Source organism: Narcine bancroftii, chromosome 10 (assembly GCF_036971445.1).
Source record: "Narcine bancroftii isolate sNarBan1 chromosome 10, sNarBan1.hap1, whole genome shotgun sequence".
In the NCBI taxonomy this organism is placed as follows: domain Eukaryota; kingdom Metazoa; phylum Chordata; class Chondrichthyes; order Torpediniformes; family Narcinidae; genus Narcine; species Narcine bancroftii.
Window position 1 is genome coordinate 46376439 of NC_091478.1, and position 17174 is coordinate 46393612.

Sequence of the window (17174 nt, forward strand, 5' to 3'; positions counted from 1 at the left end):
ATGAGTGTTAGAGGAGGGCATTAGGATATTCAGATGGGGCACAGTCCGACATTCATAAACTCACTCAGTGGGGAGGGTGGGGGTGCTGGTTGCAGCCTTCCTGCTGACGTTGTAGTTGAAAGTGTTGCTTTTATTGCATGGAGAGTCACTAGTGTGTGTCAAGCTGGATGCTAGTGATGCAGACAGGGGCAGGTCTGACAGCGAGCAATAGCCATGAGCATATGTGGGCACAGCATCTTGAAAGAGGGGGCCATGCCCGCGAATGCCCCCCTTAATGCTGATTGTGCAGTTGGCAACATTCTGCACTGACATCTCAGTTTGCTGAAAGGCCAACAGGTTTCAGGCTGACCAAGGAGCATCTTTCACTGAGTTGATGGCCTTCCAGTAATTCTGGGCATCGAACTCAGAGTGTGGCCCCACGAACAACCCATAGATCAGAGTCCTCTGTCATGCTGCCGCTGGGGTTGGACCGTGACAAAGCCCCCTGCATCCTTCCCAACACTTTTTGCGAATCTGCACTCAACAAAGAGGAGGGTGACGGTCTCCAGTCCACCACAGCCGTCCTGAGGACAGCATGCATGGAGAGTGATGGACCAGTTATACCGGAAGGATCTACTGGGAGGGCTCCTCTCACATCCAGGCAGGCCAAGTCCTGGTGCTTGTTTGTGAGCACTGGTGATGATGCGTTCCGCCAGTCGACCTTGATGGTCAGCTCTGGGAACCATCCCACCTGATCCATTGAGTCTTTATCTCCCAGTTTCTGTAGGACGTTCCGTGCTGACCAATGCCTGATAGCCTTGTGGTTGAAGGTGTTGTTCTGGAAATTCTTTTCCACAGGGGACAGGTGGTGTGACAGTCCAGCTAACTGGGACATTGTGCGGCAACTGGGCCAGGCCTATTCTTCCCAACACCTGGGACAGGTAGAACCTCAGCACATAGTGGCACTTGCTGCCCTCGTACTTTGGTTCCATGCACAGCCTGATGCAGCCACACGTGAAGGTGGTCATCGGGATGAGAGCCATGTTGGTTATACTCACCCCCATTTTCTGGCCACATGTACAAGACGCTCTTTCAGACCCTATCCATTTTGGACCCCCAAATGAATCTGAAAACTGTTCTGGTAACTGCAAGAGCAGAGTTGCGGGTATGATCCAGACTTGCACCACGTATAGCAGCTCCCAGAGCACCTCATACCTGATGACCAGGTCCTTTCCTGTTAATGAGAGTGAGCGCTGCACCCACAGTCTTAAGTTATGGTGGACCTCTGCAATCCACTCTGACCAATTCTTGTTGCACATCTCAGCCCCTCCAAACCAGATCCCCAACAGCTTCAGGTTGTCAGATCTGGCTGTGAAGGGGATGGTGGACCAGTTGGGCCAGTTACCAAAAAGCATTGCCTCAATCTTCTTCTGCTTTACCCTGGCATCTAAAGTGAAGCCAAACTGGTCACATATGCTGGTCAGTCTCAGACTTATATATCTGAACAGAAGATGGCGACCTTGTCCAACTACAGGAAGGTCTTGACCTGAGTGCCTCTGCTGTCTGACAACGTGACTCCTCTTATACCCACATCTTCCTAATGGATTTGGCAAACGGGTCTATGCAGTACACAAATAAGGCTGGGGACACTGGGCGACCGTGCCCAACTCCAGACCTGATGGGGAAGTATCTGTTTCCCACCCATTGATTTGCATTGCACTACAGATGTCTGTGTAGAGCAAGTTAATCCAATTCCAGATTCCCTCCCCCAAACCCATTTTGGAGAGCACATCCAGCATGTACATGTGTGATATCTGGTCCAAAGCCTTCTCCTGGTTTAAGTTGACCACTGTCCTGCACGATAAAGGACTGGTGTTATATTTGCAGGTTGGGATGGTGTGTAACTTGGAGGAGAACACGGAGGTGGTGGTGCTTCAATGTGCCTGCTGCCCTTGTCAGGTTGATGGTAGTAGGTTTGAAGGTGGTGGTAGGTTTGGAGATTGTGTTGGACTGGCTTTGGAAATCACTGCAATGCAGTTTGTAGATAATAAAAACAGAAAATGTTGGAAACACTCAGCAGGTCATGCAACAGCTGTGAAAATGGCATCAGAGCTAACATTTTAGTCAGAAATGGGAAAGAGCAGAAGCCACGACTCAAAAAGAAGGAAGACATTTCAGGGGAATGTTTCATCATTGGAGCAAATGCAGTGGAGAATTGAATTGAAGTATTGAATTGTTGATTGTTGTCAAATGTTCCAAGATACAGTGAAAACTGTTTTGAGCGAAATCCAGGGAAGTCAACCCATTTCTAAATACAATAGGTTGTGTAAAATTAAACAAAAGTGACAAATCTAATGTTACAAACTTAAGTGCAGTTAAAGCATTGCAAGCTGCACAATCAGGTAGGTTTGCAAGATCAAGAGATCCTCTTTTACACATGTGAAGTCTGTTTGAGGGTCTGATAACACCGGGGAAGAAAATATCCTTGAATCTGGTGGTTGTGTGTTTTTAAACTCTTGTATCATCTACCTGAATGAGGAAAGAGAAGATGGAGTAACCAGGGTAAGGGTCCTTGGTTCTATTGGCTACTTTCCCAAGGCAGTGGGAAATATTGAAGGAATCAACGGAGGCTGTTTTACTTGATGACCTGAACTGCGTTCCCAACTCTCTGCCATCTCTTGCAGTCTTTGGCAGAGCAGTTCCCATCTCAAGCTGTGAAGAATTTGGGTCATGTACTTCCTGTAGTGCATCTATAAACAATGGTAAATTCATCTCATCATTTGGGACAGACCGAGTTTGTTTAACCATAAGAGCAACAAGTGATGTTGGTGAACTTTCTTGGTGGTAGCATCAACATGGTTGGACCAGGACAAATAGTTGGCAATATTTAGGCCTTAAAGCTTAACACTGCCTACTATCTCCACCTCAGCAACATTGAGACAGAAAGGGTTATGTATTCCATCCCGTTCCTGAAACTGATGACCTGCTCCTTCATTTTGCCAACAGAAAAGGAGCAGTTGTTGTTCTGACCTTATGCCATTAGGCTCCATGTCTTCTTTCTGCACTCTGTCATGACATTTTTTTGCACTCTGGTCTTGTCATCTGCAAATCTGTAGATGGAGTGAGAGCAGAATTTTGCCACACAGTTGTGAGTGTATAAACATGCAAGAGGCTGAGTGTGGCCTTTTGGGGCACTATAGTGTTGAGGAGGTGTTATCACCAATCCTCCTGCTTGCAAACTGTGGATTGAGAAGTCAAGGATCCAGTTGCAAAGGTGGGTGCTGAGACCAGAGTTTGGAGGTGAGCTCTGGAGAAGGGGAATTGAGAGAGTGGAATCCTAATGAGAAAGCAGGGTGGGAGGAAGAATAATGAAGATGGCTGTAGAAGACTGCACTCGTAATGGATGTTTGTGGTTAGCACGTCAACAGAGATGGAGATTGAGAGATCTACAAAGGGAGGTGAGAACTGGGAAGACATTTCCAGCAAAAGTAATGACAGTTTTGTGTTTTGTAGGGCCATTGTAGTTGTTGACATTCCAGGAAAAGTGTTGAGGGAATGGTCCTGAGTCGGAGTGAAACAAAAACTGTACGTATATCGCACAGAAAAGCGGCCCCACACAAGAGCCCATAGTTAGACATTTGATTTGGAGAAACTGAGTGGAATGGAAGCAGAAGTTGATCAAAGTGAGGATGAGTTCAGCCAGATGAATGCCTGCATTGGTGGGGGAACTGGTTGAATCCCTGATAAGAGACAAGGAGGCCCTACAGACCCACCTGATAGAGGGATGGGGTTGTAGAGGAGGGTTTTGGAATCAAGAATTTTGATGGAGAGGTTCCAAAGTGCCACAGATATAAGCTCTAAAGAAAAGGGCAGTGTGAGAAAGGACAGAAAAAAGATCAAATAAAATGTTTGTTGGGACAAGATCAGGCTAAAACAGTTCTGATAGGCCGATGTGGCACAATTAGTGGTTGGCCTCATCAGCAACAATGATGAGTACACTTGGAGTTCACTTAACTAGTGACCTATCATGGACACACACCATCTCTTCACAGGTCAGGAAAGCTGAACTTCTTGAGAAAACTGAAGTAGCAAGGCTACTGGCCAGCATCCTGTCAACTTTCTTCAGGAGCTCTATGAAGAGTGTCCTTGCTGGCTGCATCACAGTGCAGTACGGTTGCTATAGAGCATGGGATCGGAGGTCAATCTACAGGACATTAAGCAGCAGAGAGGATTATTGGGATCTTCCTCCCCCACCATACACACGATCTACTGGGATTATGAGGACCCCTTCTATCCTGCACACAGCATCTTTCAGCTACTACTCTCTGGAAAGAGATACTGAAGTATCAAAATCAATACCATCAGGCTGAGAAACAGCTTCTTCCCATGGGCAGTGAAACTGATGAACAACTGATAAACTGTTCTCACTAACCATCCGACTACTATTTTTAAAATGATATTTATTTATTTTCATATTTCTGTATTTGTCCTGCACATGTAACACTTGTCTGTATGTGTGTAATATTTGGTTGTGTGTTTGCATGTTTTCCACCAAGGATCGGAGATCACTGTTTCATTGGTTGTACTTGTGCAATCGGATGATAAATGAACTTGAACTTCAGGCAGAGGAGGGTGGTGGTGGAGAGGGACTGGTTGGGTCTGTTACTACAGAAGGAATAGAGGGCATTGAGACCTTCTTTATGGGGGGTGGAGTTGTATGAGTTCTGGACGTCCATGGTGAAAATGAAACAGTCCAGCTCAGGCCCTGCTGGTGGATCTTGGAATGGTGAAGCAGGCTGTGCAGGGCAGGGCCACCACAGTTTAGAAGCTGTGAAAGGCAGATCCGTGATTGTGTGTGAGACACAATGACCTAATTCTTGATGGTGGGTGTCAGGAGATATGAAGATGAGTTGAAACGTCCACGTTTCACCGCAGCAAGGTTGAGTTAATTGGACCACAGCAGGTTTAATGTCAGAATTGGTTCTTAGTAAGAGGAGTGCAGCAATTTCAGTTGGTGTTAAAGTGATGAAGGATCAGACAGCAGTTGATGACGAGTAGATTTAGAGACAGTCAAAGGCATAGGGAGGGATCCAGGTGGATTAGGAATTCTGATGAAAAGAGAAAATGTGGGGTGAAGCTGTCCAGCTAAGGAAATGGGCTTAGAAGCAGAGACATCAGAAGAAGTGTTCAGATGATTAAGTTTGTAGATTGTTGACACTGAGCCATTGTGTACAGGTGATGGAAGGGCTGACTGTGTAAACTGATCAATGGATACCAAACAGAGAGACTGGTCTGCCCTGAGTGATGTGTAGTTCTCGAGTGATTTTTCAAATTGGAGGGTATTATATCATATCGTTGACTGGTGCTCTTTGGCTGTCAGGAGGTGCAGGTTACCCCATTTCTAGATTATTCTAGTCACCACAGAATTGATGTAAATTGAGTTTCTGGTCATGGTTCACCACCAGGGTGTTGTCAGTGGGCTGGCTTGTGAGGACTCACTTTTGTTGGAGCAACGTAATGCATCCAAATTCAGTGCCTCAGCCAATGCTTGATGGTTTAGCTAATACCTGGGCAATTTTATTTGTGATCACCATTGGTAATGAGTTTTTCTTTATTCTGGATTTTTAACCAAATATAATTTCACAGCTGCTATAGTGGAATTGAATTCTAGTCACAGGATTGTTAATCCTGGGATATGAGTCTGGTTACTTAATAGCTGATATAGATGCACGCAGACATAGTGACACATTACTGACCAATTCTAAAATGTGATGTCAAGATTGGCCTCACCTTTACCTCAGTGCAGAATTCTTGAATAAGCGCCCTTGGGGCCTGTCCTTGGGTCTCTGCATCCTGGTAATGATGGAAGCGTTGCTCCAGGACTCCACTCTGGAATTGACTATAGAATAGGCCAATCAGGATTGTCAACCTTAGCTGGTTCCTTTAAAGGATTGCATTCTCACCTTGTATGGTTCAAAATAACATCATCTTGAATATAGCCACAGGATGAGGCAGAGTCAGTATGGATCTATGAGAAGTAAATCAAGCTCAACAAATCTGGTTAAAGTTTTTGAGGTTGTAACCTGCAATATAAATAGGGAAAGCCTACTTGGAGTTTCAGAAGGACTAGGATTGGGTGCTGTGGCAGATTATTAAACCAAGTTCATGAACACAGTACTCGGGATGATATACTGGCTTGCTTTGAGGGTTGGTTAATGGCAGTGAGGAACAAGTTGATAGAATGGGATGACTAGGGTATCTCAGAGAATCAGTATTGAAGTCCCAGCTATATTCATGATTTAGATTGGGGAATCAAGTGTCAGAAATAAGGGCGGCACAGTTGGTGAAGCGGTTAGTGCAACGCCTTTACAGCGCCAGCGATCGGGACCAGGGTTCGAATCCTGCGCTGTCTGTAAGCAGTTTATATGTTCTCTCAATGTCTGTGTGGATTTTCCCCAGGGGCTCCAGTTTCAAAAACGTACCAGGGGTGCAGGTAAATCAGGTGTAATTGGGTTAGTGGGCCGAAATGGCCTTTTACAGTGCTGTATGTCTAAATTTAAATTTTAAATCTACATTTTGCTGTTGAAACAATGTTAGGAGGCAGACAGTAATGTGTGGAGGATGCAAAGAGATTTCCTGGAGATATCAAGAGAATGGGAAAGGAAAGATCAAATCATTATGGAATAGAGTATGGTAATCCATTTTGGTTTTCAAACAATAGGCAGAGTATTTTGTAAATGTTGGAAGATTGAAATGGATTGGTGTTCAGAAGGACCTAGGTAACCTTATATGCTATTACTTCAAGTCAATGCTCATCAAGGATTTAGTATAACAAATGGTATGGCTGCCTGTGGCAAGAAGATTTGAGTTCAAGTGTCTTGGTGACACCACATCTGGTGTTACTGACTTCATCAAGACCTGCGAGGGCGTGTGGACGAGTTTGTGTCCATGTGTACATACCGGGTGTTCCCCAACCAGAAGCCCTAGATGAATCAGAGGATGGTGAGAACATCCTGGTAATGAAGGCCATCTCTGAAGCAAAGTGGCAATTCCGGAGGATGCTAGATGCACACCAGCTATGGCAGGGATCGCAGACCATTACAGCCTACAAAATGAGGGCGAACACTACAGATCGCTGTGAAGCTTCATCACCCAATGACTGCTTTGAGAGGAAGAACCAAACAGTGGCGACTAGAATCCGTGCAAAGGCTGAGGACCCTGTGATATCTGTCTGAGGATGATGTTAGAACATCACTCAAGAGGGTGAACCCTCGCAAGGTATCAGACCCTGACAGCATACCTGGCAGAGTATTGAAAATCTGTGCCAACCAACTAGCCAGAGTGTTCACGGACATTTTCAACCTCACATTGCTGCAGTCAGAGGTTCCCACCTGCTTTAAAAGGGCATCAATCATTCCGGTGCCCAACAAGAGTAGCGTGGGCTGCCACAATGATTATCGCCCAGTAGCACTAACTACTGTGATGAAATACTTTGAGAGACTGGTCATAGCCAGAATTAACACGTACCTAAGTAAAGATCTGGACCCATTGCAATTCACCTATTGTCACAATCACTCCACGGCAGATGCAATATTGCTGGCTCTCCACTCGGCTCTGAATCACCTCGAAAACAGTAATTCATACACGTCTGCTCTTCGTAGACTCCAGCTCGGTCTTCAATGCCATTATTCCCTTAGTGCTGGTCAAGAAGCTACAAACCCTAGGCCTCTATCCCCCTCTGCAACTGGATCCTTGACTTTCTCATTGGAAGACCACAGTCAGTACGGATTGGAAACAACGTCTCCTCCTCACTGATCATCAACACAGGCGCACCCCAATGATGGGTGCTTAGCCCACTGCTCTACTCATTATACACCCACGACTTTGTGAGCAGGCACAATTCCAATGCCATCTACAAGTTTGCTGATGACATCACAGTTGTCAGTAGAATCACAATCACCAATGAGAGAGCGTACGGGAGGGAGATAGATCAGCTCATTGAATGGTGTCACAACAATAACCTTGCGCTCAACGTTAGCAAAACCAAGGAAATGATTATGGACTTCAGGAGGAAGTCAGGGGAACACAACCCAGTCCTCATTGAAGGCTCAGCAGTGGAGAGGGTCAAGAACTTCAAATTCCTGGGTGTCAACATCTCTAAGGATCTGTCCTGGAGCCTCCATGTGGATGCAATCAAGAAGAAGGCTCACCAGTCACTACACTTTGTGAGGTGTCTGAGAGGATTCGGTATGTCATCAAAGACTCTCAAAAACTTCGACAGGTGTATCGTGGAGAGCATTCTGACTGGTTGCATCACTGCTTGGTATGGAGGCACCAACTCTCAGGACAAGAATAAACTCCAGAGGGTTGTTAACTCGGCCTGCAACTTCACAGGGACCAGACGTAACTCCATCAAGGACATCTATATGAGGCATTGTCTTAAAAAAAACTGCCTCTATCCCCAACGGCCCCCACCACCCAGGCCATGTCCTCTTAACTGCTACCGACGGGGAGAAGGTATAGGAGCCTAAAGGTGAGCACTCAACGGCTCAAGGACAGCTTCTTCCCTGCTGCCATGAGATTCGTGAATGACCAATGAACCAAAAACACTGCCTTACTTTTTGTGAACTACTAATTTTATTTATTTTATAGTAATGTTGTAAGATGGTTCTAATATGAATATTTTCACTGTGACGCTGCTGCCAAACACTGAGTTTCATGACTTGTTCACGACAATCAATTCTAATTCTGATCTTGTGTATGTGTCTGTGCTCTCTACTGAAGGAAGGATGTACTTGCAATGGAAAGAATGCAGCAAAGGTTGACCATATTTGTTCCTGAAGTCGCATGTTTGTAGTATGAGGGGAAATTATGCAAAATGGGCTTTGAGTTTATAAGAATGAATAGTGATGTCACTATAACATGTAAATTCTGACAGGGTTTGGCAGGGTGGATGTGGGGTTGATGTTTCCCTGGTGACGACAATTAGAAACAATGGTCATCACTTACTAAGAGGTAAGCTAATCAAAATTAAGAGTTTAGTTGTAAAACACAAAAGTCTTCAGATGCTGTGGTTGCAGTGAAAACACAGTACAGGAGAAACACGGCAGGTCAAAGCAACGATACATAACCAACGTTTCAGGCTTGAGCCCTTCATCAAGCTATGTGCTTAGATTATTGTAATGTGCACCAAGATGCAGTGAACATCTTTGTTTTTCATGCTATTTCCAGACATCGCAAAAACAAAATATATGTTCACTCTCCAATGCCAATTTGGATTCTAAAATTTTACAGAAAACATGGCAACAAGATTAATCAGTCCTAATGAACTGTCTTTTCAGGATTGGTCCAGTACGTGGGGAATTAGGGGAGGGTCTCAGTAAAGTGAGAAGAAGTGGAGACAATTATAAGAGGGCACTAGTAAAGGTTGGAGTGGGGGCAGGGGTGGTTTAGAAGGATGTGCTGCCTGTAAATAGGGTATTAGGATAGGAGATTAAAAGGTCTCCAGGAAATGGGGAAATATGGAGGGAACTCATGAATGAAGAATAAAAGGAAGTGGGTCCAGGTAAATGGAGAATTAGAAGAGTTTCTCCAGTATAGAGTGAATTAGGGCAGGGCCCCAGTAAATAAGAAATTGGGGGAAGGTCCCAATAAACAAGGAATTAGCAGAGAGCAATAGTTAGGGTTGGAGCCAGAATGAATGTTGGAGCGGGCCATTGGAATGTTAGAGGTGGGCACATTCCAGTGATTGAGAACTCGCTCATTGGGGGGGGAGGGGGGTTCTGTCGACTAAAAACTTGCTGCTGGGGGTCAGTGGGGGGGGGGGGGGGTTGCTGCCTACTAAAAATGTACCAATGAGGGGGGGGTGCACTGGAGGGTGCTGTCTGATGCGTGGGACCTACCTGTACAAATGGACGCGGCCAGGGATGGGTGGAGAGTCACTAGTTTGCATCAGTCTAGATGCTAGTGACGATTGACGCACACTAATGATATGGCCGGGGGCAGGGCTGACAGGCAGGGGAGTGCAGCACCTCATTAGGAGGGTCCCTGCCCGAGAATGTGCCCCCTTGGTGCTGACCCTTGTAATAGATAAACTGAGAATTAGGGGAGATTAAACAATGTGGAGTGAGAAAAATACATGAGATGAGAAGAAGGTGATGAGCCTTGTGAACTCAGTGCCCAAGAGGGCAGAGGCAGCTCAGCTTCTGACTCGTGCTTGACAGATTTTTAGATGTGAAGGGAACTGAGGGATATGGAGCAAGTGGCATCAGCCATGATCATACTGAATGGTGGAGCAGATACAAGGAGCCTACTCTTGACTCACGTTCAGGAATTCTGGGCACAGACGTTAGAATCAGTCAGATCAGCAACAAAAGCTGACTTTTCCAGTATGACAGCTTGAAAAGGCTGACTTCTCCACCACTCTTGCACAAGACTGTCATAAAAACATTTTGTGAAGTATTTAACAAACATCACATACCAGCGGGCTGCCTCAGCAGCCTGATAGAAGCACATTCCTTTCCAGCCCTTGCAGGGTGTTCACTGAGTACTGCATAATGGCTGAGAAATTACCCATTATCTGGAATATTAAAAGGTGCAACAGAAGGCTTTTAGTGTCTGCCAAAAAAATACCGAAAATGATAGACGGGGGTATGAATGGGACAATCCGAGGGCTCTTTCTTGTTCAAACTGCCTTCAGAGAAAAGTTAACACACAAAAGACAGACGCAGATACATTGTTCAGTTCCAAAAAGAAACTTTACAACTTTTCTCTTTGGACAAAGGTATGCTGCAATGAAAAATGAAATTTTAAAGATTTATTTTAGATTTTGTTGAGTAACCATCTTCTGCTATTCCATCTTCCATCAAAACCTTTCTCTCTCCACATCACCCTCCTTCCCACCCCCCCCCCCTTACTCCACGCCCCCACCTAAGACAAGGTTGTGAGTGGCTGCTGGATCCTCCCCTGACCTGTGGCTAGTGTGAGTGGGTGCTGATTACAGAACTGCCTGCACACTCCTTCTCCCCCTCCTCCCACCCTCTCACTTTATCAGGAAGGGAGCTGTTCCCTTCAGAAAGTGATTGCTGGATGCCTGCCTTGAGCAGTGGGAAGTACAGCCAGTGACCTAGCTTTGCTCACACCCAGCTTCCTTCCTTCATTGCAAGATTTAACTAGCACAAGAGTGATTGGAATCGATCCTGCAAACATGTTGCCGATGTATGTGGCTGTGTATAAGGGGAGAACTGGATACTGAAGCAGAACAGAACAGCAGGAGACTCATTTCTGACAACACCGGGTGATGATGTTTGGGAGAAATGGCATCTTCGGAATAGGAAGTTCCTGGAAAAGAGGTAGGGATTGGAGTGTGAGCTGTGTTGAGTGCCTGTTAATGTAACTGACTGTGACATACCAAATTTGTGAGTTACATTGGGCTGCACTGAAACACCTTTCAAAACTGCCCCATCTAGCTTCCCCACCCCCACTGTGCAGTGGACTTCTAAAGGTCAGAGAGTCATAATTAAAACTGAGTTGACCCTTTGAGTGCCCTCTGACTTAATCATCCTTGAAAATCAGTTCAACAGTCTCGCTCTGCTGCAGAGCAGTGTAAGAATCTGAGAGGCCTAAACTTTTCAAAATCATCAGGCTTTTCTTTAATTTATCATTCAAATCAGTCAGCCGGGGTTCTAGTGGGAGAAAACACACTACTATTCCAACTTCTACACCCCACTGTACAGCCCTTCAATTTTCCCCTCAGATCAGTGACCAATAAATAAAGGATATGTACTTTAAATGGTGTAAGTAAAAAGAGATTCAGACATAAAGACAAGTTAAAGGTGGAACAAGTTGATTGAGCGGTAGAGAACTGAGGTCGTGTACAGGGAGGCACCAAATACAAAAGCAGGATGTGGACATAGCTGCTAGCGCCAGAATTTATTTTCCATCCCTAAATTATCCCTCGGCTGAGAGGCAATGAAGACCTCATCAGGGGGGCCTGGAGTTGCACATGCTCCAGTCCAGGCCAGGAACAGATTTCTGTGAAGGATATTGATGAGATTTTCTTAAATCAGATTCCAGTAATTTCATGGTTGCTGTTACCAGCACGGCCAGATTAATTTCATTTTGTGAATTCCAACCCCTTCAGGTGTTAGAATGAGATGCAAACTCATATTGTTGGATGATTGATCCAGACTCTGGTTGCCTGTTCAGTAACCCCTACTTCAGTATGAGGAGTCAAGGGAATGAACTAGGAACACAAATATAAGGAAGAATAGCGTAGAGGCTGTGACTAAATAACAGGCAGGAATGGCAGCCGCATTTCACAGGGTTTTCTGGAGAAATAAATGCGAAGATAGGAGGGGCTGTAGAAGATAATTATAACTACAAGGGAAGATATATTTCAGAAGCTCAACAAATGAGACCTTAAAGGTAAAACTGAGAAACAAAAAAGGCCTGTGGATTGTTTGGGTGTTCTGTGGACTCCTAACATTCAGAGAGAGATTAAAAAAAGGCCATATAATGAGGCAATGTTTTGAGATGAACCAAAATAAGAATGTAATTGTTGGGCTACCCTAACATTAACAGAGCAAGACAGAAGCAAAAAAAAATCTTGCAACACAGAATTCATAATATGCATTCAAGAGAATGTTTTAATTATTATGTAATAAGCACAGCACCTTAAGTCTTATCTTGAATCTGGGCAAGTAACGGGAGAACATTTCAGATTATTATTTAGCATAAATATGGAAAATGACTGAGATAGACTGGAAACAAAAGTTGTTAAATTGGAACAAACCCATGTTTAGCAGAAGTGGACTGGAAACAGCTGCTGGAAGATAAATTGCTGTCAGAACAATGGGAGATATTTGAGGAGGAGCTGGGTGAATTTTCAAAACTCTATATTTACCTGCTGGAAAAAAAGAGGCCTCTGTGGAGGAGGCTGAAGAACATGTCAATGGGAAATGTAAACTCTTGACATTCACTGAGGCAAACACTAGGAGAAGGAATGGTGTTAAAATGATCGGTATGAAGGGGATATGGAATAGTACAAGTAATGTTATGGAAATCCATAAATGTTCCAAAAATACTCGAAGGTAAAGGAATAGAAATGGAAAAAAAATCTCGTCCAATAAGATAGCAATGATGCAGCCTGAATACAGAGACAGGAGATCCTTAACATTTTGAATGAATACTGTGTTCATGATAACCTTAAGCCTAAACCCTCACCTTAACCATTATCATAACCACCTTTAAAAAGTGAACAAATTGACATCCCCTGGTTAAATTATACCCTGTCCTTAAAGGAAGAATGGAGGAAGTAGCATGTGCTCAGACTAGAGATTTCCTCTGCTCTTTGGAAACTGGCATGATACTGCAGGTTGCCAATGTGGTATTAATTAAAAAGGGAGAAAGGGATACACTGGTTAACCTGCTGGCCTAATAAGAGTTGTGGGCAAATTGAGGGAAGAATCTCTGAAGGAAGGCGTATATTGTCATTAAGAGAGTGAAAGACTCATCAAGGATTCATTCAAGAGAGTGAAACACTAAAGTCTGCAGACACAGTGATTGTGATAAAACCACAATGCTGGAGAACCTCACAGGTCACATGGCGTACTTTATGTAGTAAAGATAAAAATACATAGCCAACATTTTGGGCCTGAGCCCTTTCTTCATCATGGCATGAACAAAATGTAGGCAGGCGGTGTTGCTAGTGCGAATTTGCGGGAGAATGGGGAGAGGAAACACAGAGTGCCTCCACAGGGTTCTACTGCCCAGTCCACCACTGATAGCTCCATCCAGGCTTTAAACGGCCTGTTAAAGAAGCTGCTGGTGGTTTATTTAAAATCCTGTGACCACGTCTGTGTTCGGCAGCAGGGTCTGGGCTTGCAGTCTCCAGGAAGCAGAGGACTGCCTCAAAGCACCAGAAAATGGGAGACCAACCCCCTCCACCCCCCATTTATGAAGGAGAAGCAGAGGGGACAAACCTACGGGATGATGAACACAGCAACGTATCAGTGAGGGGCTCTGCGGCTGAAGAACCCACAGACAGAGGGATCCAAGCAGACTTCAGTCAAAGGCTTCTTTCTGCTGGAGACTAGCTGAAGGGGACCAGGTATTGGAACCGAGAAGCTGAAGGCTTCCTGATCATGTTGGAGGTTTGGATCTGGAGCTCAGATTGCTGAGGGTTTGGACTGGACTCTGTATGGCTTTGGAGGCTGTGGGGGCGCTGCAGGCAAATCCAAGGACACTCAGTGACTCTGGGGGAAATCCCTTTTGCCTCTTCTTCTGACTGTAAGGGGCACCAGGCAAATTCTGCTGTGGTGAATCTTTGCCTTACTACAGACTAAAATCAATTTTGTGTAATATCAGACCTGTTCTATTACATGACAATAAAGGAATCTTGAATTTAGAAGTCTCACTTATTGACTAAGATAGCTAAACACCACAGAACTAAGAGAAAATAACAAATTAGATCAAAAATTAGCTCAGTGGCAGAAAGCAAAGGGTAATAATCAACAAATTATATTGACTGGGAGGTTGTGTGCACTGGAGTTCTGAGGTGAGTCCCTTGCCTTATATGGTATCTAGAAATAAGATGGACTTAAATGTAGGCAAAACGATTTAGAAATCTGCTGCTGATGTCAAAATTGGTAGTTTGGCTGAAAGAGAGAAAGAAACCAAGTCTCGATTTACCGGGATGAAACTGGCTAAGGGTCAACAAAATTATGGGGTAGACAATAGGAAACTTTACCCCATAGCAGAGGTGTCGAAAACCAGAGGGCATGAGTTTAGTGCAAGGGGTAAGCAATTTCTGGGGAATCTAAGAAATAATTCCTTCATCTCGATTTTCAAGAGGGTGGTTAGGATTTGGAACACGTTCCCTGAGTGTTTGATGGAGCCAATTACTCTCTCAGCATTGAAGAAATATTTGGATGAATACTTGAACTACCATGGCAATGAAGGCTACAGATCAAGTGAATAGGATTAGTATGCACGTGTTGGTGCTTGGCATTGAGATAGTGGGGTAAAGGGCCTGTACTGCATGACTCTGGTGAGGTGAACACAAAAGTAGCAAATGGAATTCAATCCAGAGATTGTGAAGGAATGCATTTGAGGAAGATAAGCAAGGCGAGGAAATATACAAAAAAAAACAGTAGGAAGTGTGAAAGAATTGTTCAGATTTAACGACACTACAAAAGGAAGTGCCAGCTCTAGGGAGGATGCAGAGAAGGTTTGCCTGGATTGCAGAATTCTAGGTGTGAGGGGAAACAAATTAGGCTGGGTTCTTTTCTCAGATTTAACTGAGATGTATGAAAAGCCTAGCAGTGAGTTACTAACTGGGGAGCATAGATTTAAGGTACATGGTAGAAGGATTAGGAGGAGGATTTGAAAACTCACAACCTGTAGAGGCTGGGGAAGGCAGCAAGCTTGAACAACTTTAAAAAGTAGATAACATGTGGGGCTATGAAGCATTAACCATTTTTGGCTATTGTGGACTGAATGGTCTCTTTCTATGTCATGTATTCCAGACTTTTTAAATTCACACTTGGCCCAAGAAGAGGAGAGTAGATGGGGTGGGAGAGGGGTGGGAGGCTGATGAGGTGGCTGGGGTCATCGCACGAGTGATGGGAAAGCGGGCATGGAGAGGGGGATAGTCAGGCACCAAGCAGAGAGGCAGATAGGGGAGTTAGGTAGACCGACTGGAGGGGATTAGTGGAAGGAGAGATTGTGAGAGGGAGGGGTATGGGGATGGTGAAGCTGACAAAACAGTGTGGGCCAAGAGTATGTGTGTGATCTCCACATTTGTGTACAGGAACATGTGGAGCATCAGGCCCAAGAGTTGGAACTTTGCTTTGTTTACTTTTTATTTTTGTCGTCCCGGGTTTCAACCCCGTTCCTGTAAATCCACAACATTTTCAGGTTTTCCTTCAGATGGAATCTTTCCCATATTAAACTGAATCCTAATTGGGAAAAAATCTCCAACAGTTACATTACTAATGATACCATCAAAATGTCTCATTATTGATCACATTATCAGTGCAATTACTGAAAACTAAGTCATTGTATCTGCAGTAGACATATTATGTCTCCATGAACAAGATTGCCACAGAATCCAATGGGCCAAGGAATGGCAGGTCGAATTTAACTTGGGCAATCGCAAAGTATGGCACTTTTGTTGGTTAAACGAGGACCGGTTTGCAGTTAATGCTAGGAGAGTGTTGTAAAATAGGGAGATTTTCAGGTACAGGTACATAGATCCAGGAAAGTGATGACACAGACATGGTGATAAAGAAGGTGTCTGATATGCTTGCCTTCATTGGTCAGGGCTTTGAGTACAGGTGCAGAGACGTCATGTTACAATGGAACACGACCACACTTCGAGGGTTGTGTGGATTTTGGACTCCCATCTATCATAAAGCTGGAAAGGATGTGGAAAGAATTCACAAGCATGTTATTAGGAGTGGATTATATGAATTATAAGGAAAGGCAGGGAGCCTGGTACTTTTCTCTCTGGAGAATGGGAGGCTGAGGAAGAAACTTGTCTAGAGGAATGAGGAGCATTGATAAGGTAGTCATGTTTTTACTCCAGGATTGGGGGAAAAAATTTGAGGGCGTAGATATAAGTTGAAGGGTGGGGAATTTTTTTAAAATGCCATGTACATGGAATGAGCTGCCAGAGGGAGTAGTAGATGCTAGTATAATTGCAAAATTTAAAAGATATTTTGATAGATACGTGACAGGAATAGTTTAGAGAGACATGGACAGAAAACAGGCAAATGAGGCTGGCTTGGGAACAGAACTTGGTCAGCATGGATGAGTTGGGCCAAATGGCTTGCTTTCCTGCTGTAAAACTCTATGACCTTTGAGAAATCACACCATATTCAAACATCAAATGAATGATGAGAAGGCAAAACACCATGAAATGTGCACCCTGAAATAAAACTTTATTTGTACCCTAAAAGGGTATTTGGCCTTTGCCGCAGAACTTACAGAAGGAGGATTTGGGTGAAGAGGCTTCAGCAAGTGCAGAGGATGAGATCCTTGAGAAAAGCAAAAGAAGGCCCCCTCTGCCCTCAGACACAACAAAAATTGGATTCCCCTCGTCCTCACTATCACCAAACCAGCCTCCACATCCAAAACATTAACCTCCATAATTTCTGCCACCTACAACATGATCCCACCACCAGACACATCTT

The 17174-nt window shown here is 44.4% G+C and overlaps 1 protein-coding gene across 2 annotated transcripts in view; it reads left to right on the plus strand.

The window, feature by feature from the left end:
* Positions 1 to 8958: 8958 nt before the first annotated feature.
* LOC138744521 (uncharacterized) overlaps positions 8959 to 17174 on the plus strand; it is a 65780-nt gene continuing 57564 nt past the window's right edge. Inside the window, exons 1-2 of one of the 2 annotated variants that reach the window (XM_069900839.1) lie at positions 8959 to 8994; positions 11145 to 11330. In XM_069900839.1, coding sequence (XP_069756940.1) covers positions 11279 to 11330 — 52 coding nt within the window. In that variant the 5' untranslated portion in view covers positions 8959 to 8994; positions 11145 to 11278. Of the gene's footprint in view, positions 8995 to 11012; positions 11331 to 17174 lie in introns of those variants that run through there. The other variant, XM_069900840.1, reaches the window with a different exon arrangement.